We start from the raw sequence: 14,407 nt of genomic DNA, 5'->3' as shown, positions 1-14,407 counted from the left end.
CCCAGGCCTGCCATGTCCCTGAACCAGCTTTCTGATTGGCGCTGGCAGTGCTGCCATCTTCTTTTTCAGTTCTGCATATGCCCAGAACAATTTTAATTGTACTGTGCATGTGCATGCAGTGCGCATCAAGCGTGCACGAACAAAGTGTGCACACAAGCGAACCGGCAGTAGTGCCTGCTGGAACCCATCCCTGAGCCTGATGAAATAACAACAACAACAACAACAATAGATAGACAAGGGCTTAGTTGAAACAAGTTTTTATTTTGTCTCTAAAAAAAAAGTCCACCCTTTCTAGGGAAATCAAGTGCTGCTGTTAATGAGCCGAAAGGACATGAATCAGTGATTCCCACCACAAGGGTGTGAAATGGCTCTGAAACCACACTTTGGAAGGCTCAAAGATGGGCAAAGAAGGAAGCCACAAAGGAGACACAAAGAGAGACGCATAGAATTGCCCTAAAACGTACAATCAAGAGTTTTGCCACCCAGCTAGGATGGGTGAGAATTAGATAAGCGAGCATTGGTCATGCTGCATGAAGTTAACTTAGGACTAGGAAAGATTTCCCTGCTGTTGCATCCTCTAATAGGCCTGCATTTCTTCCTGGTCTTCTCACTTTTCATAATATAGTAGAAGTTGTGAAGAAGTTTAATTTCCTTCAATCTGAGAAGAAGAAGAAGAAGAAGAAGAAGAAAGAAGAAGAAGAAGAAGAAGAAGAAGAAGAAGAAGAAGAAGGAGAAGAAGGAGAAGGAGAAGAAACAACAACAAAATAAGTTAATTTAGCTTTCCAAAAACCCACCCACTCGAATAGAGTTTATACTGGAGGCCAGTAGAGCCTCTAGTATAAATTCCAACGAGTTTTTTAGGGATTTGGTTAGGGTTAGGGTCCCCTAGCACTTATGTGTTAGTCATTCCCAACTCTAAAGGGTGGTGCTAATCTCTGTTTCAAAGCCAAGGCGCCAGAGCTGTCCGAAGACGTTTCTGTGGTCATGTGGCCGGCATAACTAAATGCCGAAGGTGCACGGAACGCTGTTACCTTCCCACCAAAGATGGTTCCTATTTTTCTACTTGCATTTTTACGTGCTTGTGAACTGCTAGGTTGGCAGAAGCTGGGACAAGTAACGGGAGCTTACTCCATTATGCGGTGCTAGGGATTCGAACTGCAGAACTGCCAACCTTTCTGATCGACAAGTTCAGCGTCTTAACCAGTGAGCCACCGTGGCCGTTTGCCTTTACTATTAATGTTAAGTTAAATCAATATCATTAATTAATGATTCACTTAATAACCGTCGACCACTGAATTAGTGTGGGGGTTATTGGACTATATCTGGAGGGTCACAAATAATCAATGGCTGAAGCCGAAGAATAATTTTTAAATCTATTTTCAACTCTTAATTGTCACCCAATAAAGCAAAATTGTCTAGAAATTGGGGCTGGGGAACAAATGGTGGGGGAAGGGAGGAAAAAAGAAGGGAGTATTTCGATATAAAAATTAGTAGAGCAAAGTTCTGTCATCACTTTATGGAGAAAAGAAAGGCTAATCAACTCAAACAGGAAGTAGAGTTTTGAGGACTTATTTATGATCTTGGTTTTTTTTTTTTTACCCTTCCTGGCATCCCTTCGTCCCCACTGAATCAAAGACTCTGGGGCTAGCCGAGCTGAGATTTACCTCTGTGGCTTCCACCGGGATGTCTTCTTCTCCAAACCCAGCAGGTTGGTCTTGGTGCTGATCTTGATGAAGCTCCTCCTACAGAACACACAAGAACAGACCAAAGTATCATCAGATGCCACAAAGACCAGAAGCCAGGATTTCCCATTCTGGCTAGCTTCCAGATGTGTAAATGTCTATGGAGATTCTCAGTCATGGTTGTCCCAAAGGTATTTTTTCAAGAGGCATCTGGACTTTTTGGTTTTACTTTGAAGATGTTTCGCTTCTCAATCCAAGAAGCTTCTTCAGCTCTGATTGGATGGTGATTCCCCACCCATCCAGTCAATGCTGAAGAAGCTTCTTGGATGAGACACGAAACAGCTTCAAAGAAAAACCAGAAAGTCCAGTTGCTTCTTGAAAAACCACCTTCCAAATGTGTATGGACTACAGTTCCCAGATTGCTCAGCAACAGTTGAGTGCATACACCCGAACAAAATGCTGGACTGAGATGACCCATGAAGACTGTTCTTCTGTCCAAAATGACCAGGCACATAGACTTTAAAGACTGAAAAGCTTGCTCAAGTTGAATAATTATTTACTATATCCAGGGGTGGGATTCAGCCAGTTCAGACCGGTTTGGATGAACTGGATGCTAATTTTACATCTGGTTCGCTGAACCGGTAATTGCAAGGACTGGCTGGCCCCACCCACCCCACCTTGCCCCTCCCAGGAGTCTTCATGCAGCCCGTTTTGGATGCCAGGTAAGTGCAGGGCCCGCACAGTGGCTCAAGGAGGGTGAAAAATGGGCCTCCCGGAAGTTTTGGAAGTCCAGAAATGGGAAATCTAGAAAAGGCTTCCGGAGCCTGGGGAAGCGTTTTCACCCTCCCAGAGGCTCGAGGAAAGTCTCCGGAGCAGAGGTGGATTCTGGCTTCTGTAACTGCCAGTTCACTCAGGGATGTGTTTCACATGTGTGTGCCCTTGATGCGCACTATGCGTGCATGCACAGTAGTAAAAAACAAGATGGCGGTGCCTATGGCACCACTGATAGAACTGGTTTGCGGGCATGGCCAGCCAAGTTACTACCTACTTGGCCAAACCGGTAGGAACCCACCTCTGCTCCCGAGCCTGGGGAGGGTGAAAATGCTCCCACCCACCATGGTGCAAGAGGCTGAGTAGGCCACACCCACCATGACCATGCCCCCTCCCCAGCAATTGGGCAGAGGACCAGTTGCTAAAATTTTTGAATCTCACCCCTAGCTATATCACACAGTGTCCTGTTTTGTTTTTCTCTGGTGCAGACATACAATAAATGCAAATCTAATCTTCCATCCTGTCTTTGCTGAACTTCAAACTCGGTTTCGGCTGTTCCTTTGGATACACACTGGTCTCTTGATTCCTTCTTGGTTTGTTTTTATTATTATTATTATTTTCTTTCCCATGCGACTGCTATGATACATGGAGTTAATTGTTTAAATTTAGAAAGGTAAACTAGGAAAGGAATTGATTTAGCTTTTTCTCTTTCATCTCCCTGCCCTGCCTCCTCGCCAACAATTTATCCATGAATGAGACAAGCATACATTTTAGATACAAACAATTGTCTGCCTGTTTCCTTGGCCTGGAGGAAAACTTCAAGCGCATCTCTAATTATGAATGGTGGCTTAAGAATCACATCCTCTGTTTGTTTCTCTTGGATCTGCATCCCTCATCATGACTTCATGCTCTGACTCATCTTCTATTTTTAAGCAGGCAGGAAAGGAGCATCTTGAGAACTGGAGCACAATTACAGGAAGAAGACGTGTTGGGCTGTGTGTTTCTTCTCTCCCCAAGCCAATATAAATTGGACAACTTTGACCTATTGAGAGGCACAAAACTTGGACTCAGCCACTCTCAAAATCAAGAATGTTGACCCAAAGCCAACCAGACTAATGTGTTAGAATCATCTCATTTTTCAGAATATTCCCTACCCAACCAAAAGATCAGTTCTGGGCATGGAATCCTACTTCCAAACAAAGCTATACCAAATTATGAATTTGAAGATTTTTTTAAAAGAACTCCTATGAGATCAGAGATCCTTCTCTAAATAGTTTGTCATTTTGTGGAGGAAAATTATTCTTGGCTCCCTCACAATAACAAAACCCCCAAATCAAAGACCATTGTGTTGTAAAAAGGTCTGGTTCTCTTTTTTCTTGATGTTCCACATAAATATTTGTGGACTTCCAGTTGTGCTTATCAATTCTGCGTAATTGGCTTTTGTAGGAAATGAGATGCTGCACTGGGGGTCTTTGAAATGAACAAAATATTCACTAAATGAATGTCTATATTCTGTTGTTCCTTGTTTTCAAGGTACATTTGCTGTATCTACTGCTTATTTTACAGCTCTTGATGGGTGAAAATAACCCTTTGGTCATTGGTGACTTTGAGAAGGGCAGGTTCAATAAGGTATCTGGTCTTCTTAGGTAGTTCACCAGATGTTGGTCTTGCAGGAAGAAAAGATCATAGACACCAGCATGGCCATTGTGGTGAAACTCATGTGTGAATACAGGTAGTTTGTATGGCCCCTCCCTGGCTGGGGAATAAATAGAAGGAAAGGGGAATGGTGGTTGTAGAAGACAACAGTTCATATTTCTGAAGATTTTGCTAACTAGCCCAGCAATTATCTCAAGGAACTGACAACGTCTGTTACTGCAGTTAACTCTTTGAAGGATTATTGCCTGGACTTTTTGATGGGTGAATGCCATTAATTCACAGGAGGTAAATAAAGAGGGGGTTTTCGGGACTGTCTGTTTCTTGCTTCTGCTAAGGCTGGCTCAGAACAGTTTAAAACATTCAACTGAATGGTTTCCCCCAGCAAATATCAACACCCCCTGCACTGGGCATGTCTCACAGGCAAAATGTTATGAACGTGGTAAGGTCTCATTGGTGGGAAAAAAATCACACCTACCTTGTTGACCAGACCAGTGCTGGTTACAACAGTCTCTGCTCCTTCCACTGTTTGCTTCGCCACTGTGTTTACGCTGGACACCACACTGTCTCCCACGAGATTGGCCTGTTCTTTGGTCTTCTCAGCAACTGTAGTTGAAGCAGAAAGAAACTGAGAAGATGACTTATGAGAAGGTGGAAGATCCACTTCTACAGGAGTGGTTGGAAACTACTAAGATTATCTGGGATCTTTCAATAGAGGTCAGTTTTTAAAGGAAGATCCGTGTCTCCCTTGGATTTTTGCAACCCAGGTCTGGGAATATTGAAAAAACCAGCTTTCCTTTTGTGATCTCCACAAGGCCAAAATCGTATGGAGGCAGATTGTTTAGCCCCCATTGTGTACTTCCTGGAATTTTGAAGGGGATTTACACCCACCCCAAGAATATGTCAAGTCTGCACCTATTTTCAGAATATACAATGGCAAAGCCCTGAAGATGAAGGACAAGATATACAAGTGTATTGGGGAACACCATCTGGTCTTTCCCTCAGAAGAAGTTATTGAGTTGACCTCAATACCACTTCTGCATGCCTGGGTATAGAAAGACAGGAGGGGATGTCATTAATTCAAAACAGAAAACCCAGAAGCTACTCCACCAGGCCAACCTTTGTATAGTTCTTACCAGAAGTGACACTGTGCACCACTCCTTCTTTGGTTTTTGTGCCTGTAAAGAAGAGAGAGGGAGAGGGAGAGGGAGAGAGAGAAGGGGGGAGGGAGGGCAGGAGAGGGAAAGAGAGAGGAGACAGAAGAGAGGGAGAGGAGAGAGAGGACAAAGGACAGAAGAGAGACAGAGAAAGGGAGAAAGGAAGGGAGAGGGACACAGAGAGAACAATTGATTAGTTTTGCTTTCAAAAACCATCCATTAAGATTTGCAGTGCTGGGGCAGCTTAGCAGAGAATGAGTCACAGGATAAAAGGTCTTGCGTTTCCTTCTTTCAAGATGAATGCTGCACTTCAGACAAATGGCCGGTTGAGCATCCATTCAAATACAAAACCCACAAACAAAACAGATTTCAGGTTCAGCTCTTTAAAAAAAAAAAAAAAGTCTTGCTGGGGAAGGAGAAAAAGCCAGGAGGTGGATGGCCTACATTACACATGACTTCTCAACTTGAAGCTGTGGTGGCAGACAATATTTTTCTACTCAAAGGGTTATTTCCCCCGAAGTTGATTTAAAGTAAATAACTCTAAGGTGGTAAGAGCAAAGATCTTGGATCCTTAGCCTCCCTGGCCATCAGACAGGAGCAAGCAAACACATCGCCATCTTCCTCTAAAAAGGTAAATGTGTGCTAGTCGTTCCCGGCTCTAGGGGGCAGTGCTCATCTCTGTTTCAAAGCCAAAGAGCCAGCGCTGTCCAAAGACGTCTCTGTGGTCATGTGGCTGGCATGACTAAACGTCGAAGGTGCACGGAATGCTGTTGCCTTCCCACCAAAGGTGGTTCCTATTTTTCTACTTCCATTTTTACATGCTTTCAAACTGCTAGGTTGGCAGAAGCTGGGATAAGTAACGGGAGCTCACTCTGATATGTGGCGCTAAGGATTCGAACCGCCCGACAGCTGGCCTTTCTGATCGACATGCTCGGCATCTTAGCCACTAAACCACCATGTCCGTCTTCTGTGCCCCTATTTTCCTAATTCCTCTCTGTAAAGCTGTCTCACACCCAAATCAGTCTGTTCTCTTTCTCCTCCTTGTGCATGCAAGCGAAATATTCAGGGTCACCCTACGGACTTTGTCTAAAGCTGTAGAGCTTCTAGTAGAGAGCCTGCGATTCTGCTTCTAGCATCTCTGCCTCGGTTCACAGGATTGTGAAGACGGCACACGTTCTCTTTTGCTTTCTTTTTTTTTTTTTTTAAACGATTGTTTGGGAAAGATGCCACGGAGAAGATGAAGGAAAAGCAAGGAGAATGTCAAAATGGCTCCCTTGCAAACCTGTGCTGCACTGCAGTCAAATTCTTGCCATTCTTGCAAATATATATATTTTAAAAAATCTGGCTTAGTTTAGATCAGGAGGGGCTGCAACCATCCTTGGCCTAAGATTTTTGGCTCAATCAACACCATCCAGATAAAAAGCAAGCAGAAAGTGGGGGCTGTTCATTCCCCTTGGCCTGACTGGCATGGCGTTGGTGCAAAATCTCTTTTGATTCTGCAGATTCTCAGGCCTGAGAAGGTGGCCAGAAGTTCCCAGTTCCTTATTCTAAATCCCCCGTCTCTTCAATATTGTCTCTGGTTGGCTGATTCTTTTTGTTCTAATTGAAGCAGACAAAGCTGGAGTCCTTGGCCAGTACAATCTGTTTGATCCTGCCACTGTTCTCTCTCGTTGCAATGACTCAACATTATTGGGGCTTGTTTACAGTCAACAGGAGGAGTCACGGGGTGGAGAAGTGGGGGGGGGGCTGGAGAAGCAGGAGAACATAGAGACGAACATCTCATAAAAGGCAGGGAGATCTTTCCTGCTAATGAACTGCAAAGCACAGTGCCAGATTTGAGAAATGGTGCCAGGCCAAGAACCTGCCTGCTAAATTCTCAGTCTGGAAAAACGAATCAGAACTAACGTTAATCAGGCTGCAAACATGCTTATTTATCCTTTGCTAATAGTTTCTGTACAAATTTATCCGGCTCTGTAACTTTATTCCACAGTAACAGCATAGGAGCATTTTTTTTAAAATAGTCATGATTTCAACACAGATAAAGATTTTTTTTAAAACAAACTGAAATGGATTTCTGCTGTGAGCAAGTACTGTAATATAGTTAGATAAGATAAAGGTATAGGTTGCCCTTGCACAATATGTGATAGTCGTTCCTGACTCTAGGAGACGGTGCTCGTGTCCGTTTCAAAGCCGAAGAGCCAGTGCTGTCCGAAGACGTCTCCGTGGTCATGTTGCCGGCATAACTAAACACGGAAGGCACATGAAACGTTGTTACCTTCCCACCAAAGGTGGTCCCTATTTTTCTACTTGCATTTTTATCTGCTTTCAAACTGCTAGGTTGGCAGAAGCTGGGAGAAGTAACGGGAGCTCACTCCATTATGTGGCGCTAAGGATTCAAACTACCGAACTGCTGACCTTTCTGATTGACAAGCTCAGCATCTTAGCCACTGAGCCTTAGTTGGATAGAACTGTCTAATTACATTTAGGCATCCCCTCATGTATTTATTATGCAAATATACATATTTGCTCCTTCTACTCAAACCATTCTGGGTATGTAGCACAGCAAAAGCATGTGTGTAAATATTTGCTCCTTCTACTCAAACCATTCTGGGTATGTAGCACAGCAAAAGCATGTGTGTAAAATTTAGAAAAGTCAAACTAAATAACCATCTTCAATCCAGAGAAAAGAAATAAAGAAACTGGATTCTTCCTTAAAGCCTCAGGAAAGAACCAGGGTTTTAAGGCCTTCTGAAAGGCCAATGAGGTTGGGGATCATCTAAAGCAGGGGTCTCCAACCTTGGCAACTTTAAGACTTGTGGACTTTAACTCCTAGAGTTCCTCAGCCAGCTTTCTGAGGAACTCTGGTAGTTGAAGTCCACAAGTCTTAAAGTTGCCAAGGTTGGAGACCCTTGATCTAAAGCTCAGGGAAGATGTTCTACTGTCTGTTCTCGGGTTGCACCTGAGGAATCTGTCAGGTGAACATTTCACAAGATGGACCTTCGTGACATTTCCTACCCAATGAGGAGAGAGGCCAAATGTGTCTCCTCTTATCTCTTGACCATGTCAGAAGTATCCTCCAACCTCTGTACTCACTCAATGGAGCGTGAGGAACACAGAAGATCCAAAGAAGAAAAAATGGATACAGCTTTGATCGCCTTTGATGAAACTGGTCAGGATGCACATGCCAGCCATACCTACACATATTCACAGAATAGTACACCATTTTTGGATCCAGCCCAGTACAGACTAAGCCAAATGCTATTTTTTTGAGGGGGGGGGCTTAGTACCATCTTCAGACGCAGTCATTGTGGTTTACTCAACCCACCATGATGAAGCACATCAAGGCCTAGCAAACCAACACAATTGCTGGAAGGCTGCCTGATGTTCCGAGAAGATGCATCAGCTTAAATGCAGGAGTTGGGTGTGGTTTCAAAATAAGCAGTGGAGCTGGGGAGAAGAATGTTATTGGCCGCAGGGTTTAGGATGGCTCAAACCACGAGCACCCACCATGCCTTGTCCCTCCTGAATCATGCAGCTATGTGAGAGAAGACACTGGTTATATAGGACTGAGATGAGCTGTAAGATAACAGCAAAGTCTCTTGGGGTTGCCCCAGGTCCTGTCCAATACAGTCGGGATTAAGCATAGGATGAGGAGAAACCAGCAAAATCCAACAATGTCTACAGTAGTTTTGGCCGCCACAATGCAAAAAAAGATGTTGGGACTCTGGAAAGAGTGCGGAGAAGAGCAACGAAGAAGATTAGGGGATTGGAGACTAAAATGATTGCAGGAATTGGATTGGCTTAGTCTAATGAAAAGAAGGACCAGGGGTGACATGATAGCATCTTCCAATATTTGAGGGGCTGCCACAAAGAAGAATGAGGAGGTCAGCCTATTCTCCAAATCCCCAGAAGCAGGACAAGAAGCAATGGATGGAAATTAACCAAAGAGAGAAGCAACCTGGAATTAAGGAGAAACTTCCTGACAGTGGGGACAATTAACCAGTGGAACTACTTGCCACCAGAGGTTGGGAGTGCTCCCTCACTGGAGGTTTTTAAGCAGAGACTGGACAACTGTTTGCCTGGAATGATGTAGGGCAGTGTTTCTCAACCTTGGCAACTTGAAGATGTCTGGACTTCAAGTCCCAGAATTCCCCAGCCAGCGAATGCTGGCTGGGGAATTCTGGGACTTGAAGTCCAGACATCTTCAAGTTGCCAAGGTTGAGAAACACTGATGTAGGGTCTCCTGCCCTGAGCAGGGGGTTGGACTAGAAGACCTCCAAGGTCCCTTCCAACTTTGTCATTCTATTAAACTGTTCTGTTAAACATGGAAGTGGTTGACTTTATCCTTCATGATGACAGAGAGCCCTCAAAAACACCAAAATAAAATTCAAGAAAAAAAGATATAAGAACATCATGCCATCCTAATTGGACCAACTCCCTGCAAACGCTCCATCTGCAAACTTCAGTAACACTTTGTGCTGTTTTGGGGTTGGAGTGCCAAGAGGGTCTTCATGTACATTTAATCTGGCTATATAAAGAATAGAAATGTACTATAGGTGATAGGAATTTACCATAAGTAGATACTCATACATCTATGCATACAATAGCATACACAGTAATACGATGCATACAGATAATTCAATATTTCCGGTTTCCCTAAACAATTTTCTGCCTCCAATACAGCTGACAGCAAAATATCAAACTGTTATATCAGGAGAGCCCTTGGGAATATATTAACGATAAGCAGTTTAAGACCCAAGGATGGCTTAAAACCAATTTGGTTTTAAAACGTTCCCATCTCTAGCACATGGCCCAGTGTTGTGGCCCACCGGTGGCCAGTGGAGCTGGCAGCAGAGTCGGACAGTGAGGAGGTTGGGGAGGAACATGGCCAGTCCTGGGGATTGAGGAAAACTCGGATGAGGCCTCTGCATCAGAGGCAAAGAGGGAGTCAGACAGCAGTGAGGCAGAAGAACAGCTGGAGCCTGTTCCCAGTGTGCCCATGTGCAGAATTGCCAGACAAAGGGAATAGCTAAAGAACAAGGGTCGTCTTGGGAGTAAGGCCACAGGTGGATGATGAATGGCCCCTCCCAGAGGAAAGAAAAGTGGAGCGAAAGGGAGTGGAGTTTGCAGGAGACAGTTTGTTTAATTGGTTTGTGACTCTCCAAGACTCCTGGCCAAGTTTTGCAGATATCGGCCAGGCAGCTCTCCAAGCCAGATAAGGTCTGTGACTGTAAATCCACCCTTGAAAGACTTTGCTGGATGTGAATGACAGAATTCACAGTCAATTAATAAAAGGGATTTTTGTCGGGACAAGGAGTTTGCTTCATGCTCTTGGGAAGCCTCAGTGAGAACAATCTTCCCTTATTCCTTCCTAGCTGTGTTTTTCTCAGGGATGTAATAATCAAAGCTAAGCAGGAGATGAGAGATTCAGATTTTCCACATTGAACTCAGGCTCAATGTAATCTGCAAAACCAGAGAGGGTGGGCCGAAGAAACCCCCTGCTCAGTTGATTAATCCTGCTTTATTCTGCTTCAGATTTTTGTTGCTGATATTTTTCCACTGGTGGGACAGAGAGGAGTTGGTTGTGCTACTGAAATGGCAACGTCTTCCTCCTGTCTATCAGTGATCCATGATGCTGAGCATCTTTCAACCTTTGTTGCAGAGATTCTGTGGGTAGTTTCAGTTTACAATTTAGAGAAGGATTTCAGGAAAAGTGGACACACGTTTAATAAAAGGGGTTTTGTCGGGACCAGGACTCTGCCTCGTGCTTTTTGGAGAAGCCTAGAACAGAACAATCATGAAGTAGAGAAGGGTGGAGCTACCTATTATTTAACCTTTCGCTACCTACCTTAAGATGGGGGCATTTGTTTTCAGATGAAGGGAATGTGTTGGGATATAGCCATGCTTTAGAAGGACAGCAAAGAGATGACACAATTTCATCCTTTTTTCCTGCTTTCTTTTCTTTGTCTTTTCCAAAAATTTGTCCATTGCAGGTCCAACTTTTAAAGCTGAGCTCTCAGTCTTGGGAGAAATTGAATTTAGGGGAATATCTGCAGAAATGTTGAAGCTTTTCTTTTGATATTTCCCGGCAAGCTCATTTCCCAGGCTAATGAGTTGTAAGATTTTGGGGGGGGCGGGGGGGGAAGCTTAGCAGGAATTATCCATGCTGAGATGAAATGCGAAGGTCACAAGAAAGAGAGGGGGGAATTTTCTGTATTTATGAACAGAAAAATGTTCAAAATATTATACAACCGCAGCCCAGGAAATGAAGGGAAAAGGAAGAGGAATGCAGACAAAAGAAGGAAGGAGTTCATATAGCAATTAAAGAAAAAGCCATTTTCATTGGCAGATGCAGGATTATCAAGGTTTCTGGATTTGACGTGAATGAAAATTTGTGCACTAGAAAAACAGAGGATTTGAGATTCAAAGGTGATGCAATTACTTATTTATTTTAAAGCAACTGCCCGATGATGTCCCCAAGCTAAAGTGATGGCTTTAAATAGTTATTTATTAGAAGAAGGAACATTGGTTGACCCTTTGTATCAGAATTAAGACCGAGGAGGATTTATTGCCTCTATGAACTGCAGTTTATAATTCTGGCACATTTGCTGGATGCAGGAGTTGTTTTGGCTACTTCCATGTCAAAATTGGATCCCTCAATTAATTAGTGGAAACAGAAGTGGTGGATGCTCCATCACCGGAGGTTTTCAAGAAGAGATTGGACAGTCCAGAATGGTATAGGGTCTCCTGCTTGGGCAGGTGGTGGTGGTGGGGGTTGGACTAGAAGACCTCCAAGGTCCCTTCCAACTTCCTTATTCTGTATTTTTTTTAAATAACAGTTTCTGTTCAGCTCCAGAAGTCAGAGGACACTGCAGGGCTAATGGATTGCTCAAGCGTACAAATATGGTTAACTTCGATCCTGACCGGCTCAAGGTTGACTCAGCTTTCCATCCTTCCGAGGTGGGTAAAATGAGGACTCAGATTGTTTGGGGACAATAGGCTGACTCTGTAAACCGCTTAGAAAGGGCTCTAAAGCTCTGTGAAGTGGTATATAAGTGCTGTTTGTTATTTCTATTAGGAGCTCGATTTTGGTGACCGACATAAAATAAGGAACAATGCTGGGGAAAATAACGTATGGGTGAATTGCACACTGAAGTAGTTAGGGGGGAGGGGAAAGAAGACAAGGTAAAGAGAGAGAAAAAAATCAATATTCTCTTAGATGTAGACTGTGGCAATGCTCTGAACAGCTTCTCCACTTCCTTGCCCTTTGCAGGGAATGAAGAGTGAGTCTGTTGCCTTCACAGAGCCTGGATAGATGTACATATTTTTTGGTGCAGCTCTTCACTGATCTTGCCATTCAATTTCTGGGGCTCGGCCAAAAGAGATTTTACCTCTCTGAGAGCATTCGCACCTCCTCCCCCGCCCTCCGCCAGGGAACTGCAAAGAGTCCGAATGCAAGAAGAAGGGAAGGCTGAGAAGTCATATTGAAAGAAATCCTTTGATCCTCAATTCGTGCCTTTTGTGGTTTATTCTCACAAAAAGTTCTTGGGGAAGGGGAAGGTTACCGGACGTGGCCCAGGCCCAAGATGCCTCACCATTCACCAGGTGCCTAGCGTGGCCCTACAACGAAATGGGTGGCAAATAAATGTAAAAATAATAAATAAATAAATTCACAACCAAACTTTTATTTGCCTCCAGCTTTTCTTCCCCAAAGCAATTCTCCAACCAAGGCAGAAAAGATTGGTCTCACATAACCTTCCCTCCCTCCCTCCCTCCCTCCCTCCCTCCCTCCCTCCCTCCCTCCCTCCCTTTTGTAGACTTCTCTGGAACCCAGAGCAACTAATAGGTCAAACTGGAGTTTTCATCAGAGTAAATTTCATAGGAGAAGGAGGAAAGGACATGTATAGACTACTCTTTCCTAACAGGATGCCTTCAAATTATTCAGAATTACAAATTCCATATTGATAGTTCTCTATTGGTGAACCCAGGGGGGAGGGAGGATCAGTATGTGGCATTCAGCAGGGAAAGCACTTCCTTCCTTCCTTCCTTCCTTCCTTCCTTCCTTCCTTCCTTCCTTCCTCCCTCCTTCCATCCCTCCCTTCCCTCCCTCCCTCCCACCCACCTTCCTTTCTTCCTTCCCCTTCTTTCTTTCCTTCCTTCGTCCCTTTCTTGCCTCCCTCCTTCCCACCTACTTTCCCTTTCTTTCCTTCCTTCCCTCCTTCCCACTTCCCTTCCCTTTCTTTCTTTCTTTCTTTCTTTCTTTCTTTCCTTCCTTCCTTCCCTCCTTCCTTCCTTCCCTCCTCCCTTTCTTGCCTCCCTCCTTCCCACCTTCCTTCTCTCTCTCTCTCTCTTTCTTTCTTCCTTCCTTCCTTCCTTCCTTCATCCCTTCCCTGCCTCCCTCCCTCCTTCTCACTTTCCTTCCTTTCCTTCTTCCTTCCTTCATCCCTTCCCTGTCTCCCTCCCTCCATCCTTCCTACTTTCCTTCCCTCCCTCCTTCCCCCACTCCTTCCATCCTTCCCTCCTTCCTTCCTTCCTTTCTTTCTTTCTCACAAGGGAATCTTCTCCCATCCTCTCCTTGCTCCTGATCTCAAGAGCCTCACTCTCCAAGGTCACACACAGACACGGATTTCTTCCCTGCCAGGCAGAGCTGCCAGCTGCCTGTGCAGAAGGGAGATGGTTTCAACCTACCTACGTACATCACCCCTTCTTTGGTCTTCTCGGCTGCTTCGGTGACTCCCTGCTTGGTCTTCTCAGCTGCGGCCACCACTCCCTCCTTTGCGATGGAGAAGCCCTTTTTAAAGACGTCCATGGTGTCCCGGCTGGCTGGCTGGCCTTGGCAATAGCAGTTGCTGATAGGAGTTCTCTGCCTGCTCTCTGCAGCCTCTTCTCCTGGAATCACTCCTGCTCTTACTTCTCTGCCAAATGCCAGATGCAGGGCTGGGTGAGTGGCTCGTCCCTCCTGGCTCTCTTATTGAGGCAACACATTAGAGGACAGCCAATGCCTGCGAGACCCTGATGCTGAAATATTAATGGCATGGATTTGCCTGTAAGGTTTTAGAGAGAGAAGCAGCAGAGAAGGGAGGGGGGAGGAGGAGGAGGGTACCAAGGTAAGCAAGAGGCTTGGTTTGGAAAAGCTACAGAAGA

At 44.6% G+C, this 14,407-nt stretch overlaps 1 protein-coding gene across 1 annotated transcript; it reads right to left on the bottom strand.

Moving 5' to 3' along the window:
* Positions 1-241: 241 nt before the first annotated feature.
* On the bottom strand, positions 242-14,213 carry SNCG (synuclein gamma). Its single transcript, XM_014073772.2, has 5 exons — positions 13,952-14,213; positions 5,243-5,284; positions 4,585-4,712; positions 1,665-1,742; positions 242-658 (listed from the first exon to the last, which is right to left on the bottom strand). Exons 1-5 carry the CDS (start codon positions 14,070-14,072, stop codon positions 644-646), a joined length of 384 nt encoding a protein of 127 aa, XP_013929247.2. The 5' UTR covers positions 14,073-14,213; the 3' UTR covers positions 242-643.
* Between the last annotated feature and the right edge of the window lie 194 nt (positions 14,214-14,407).

This window comes from Thamnophis sirtalis, unplaced genomic scaffold (assembly GCF_051295495.1).
Source record: "Thamnophis sirtalis isolate CommonGarterSnake01/CBP01778 unplaced genomic scaffold, rThaSir2_p1.2 scaffold_15, whole genome shotgun sequence".
In the NCBI taxonomy this organism is placed as follows: Eukaryota; Metazoa; Chordata; class Lepidosauria; order Squamata; family Natricidae; genus Thamnophis; species Thamnophis sirtalis.
Note: the sequence above shows the minus strand (reverse complement) of the source record. Positions and strands in the feature narration are given on the sequence as shown.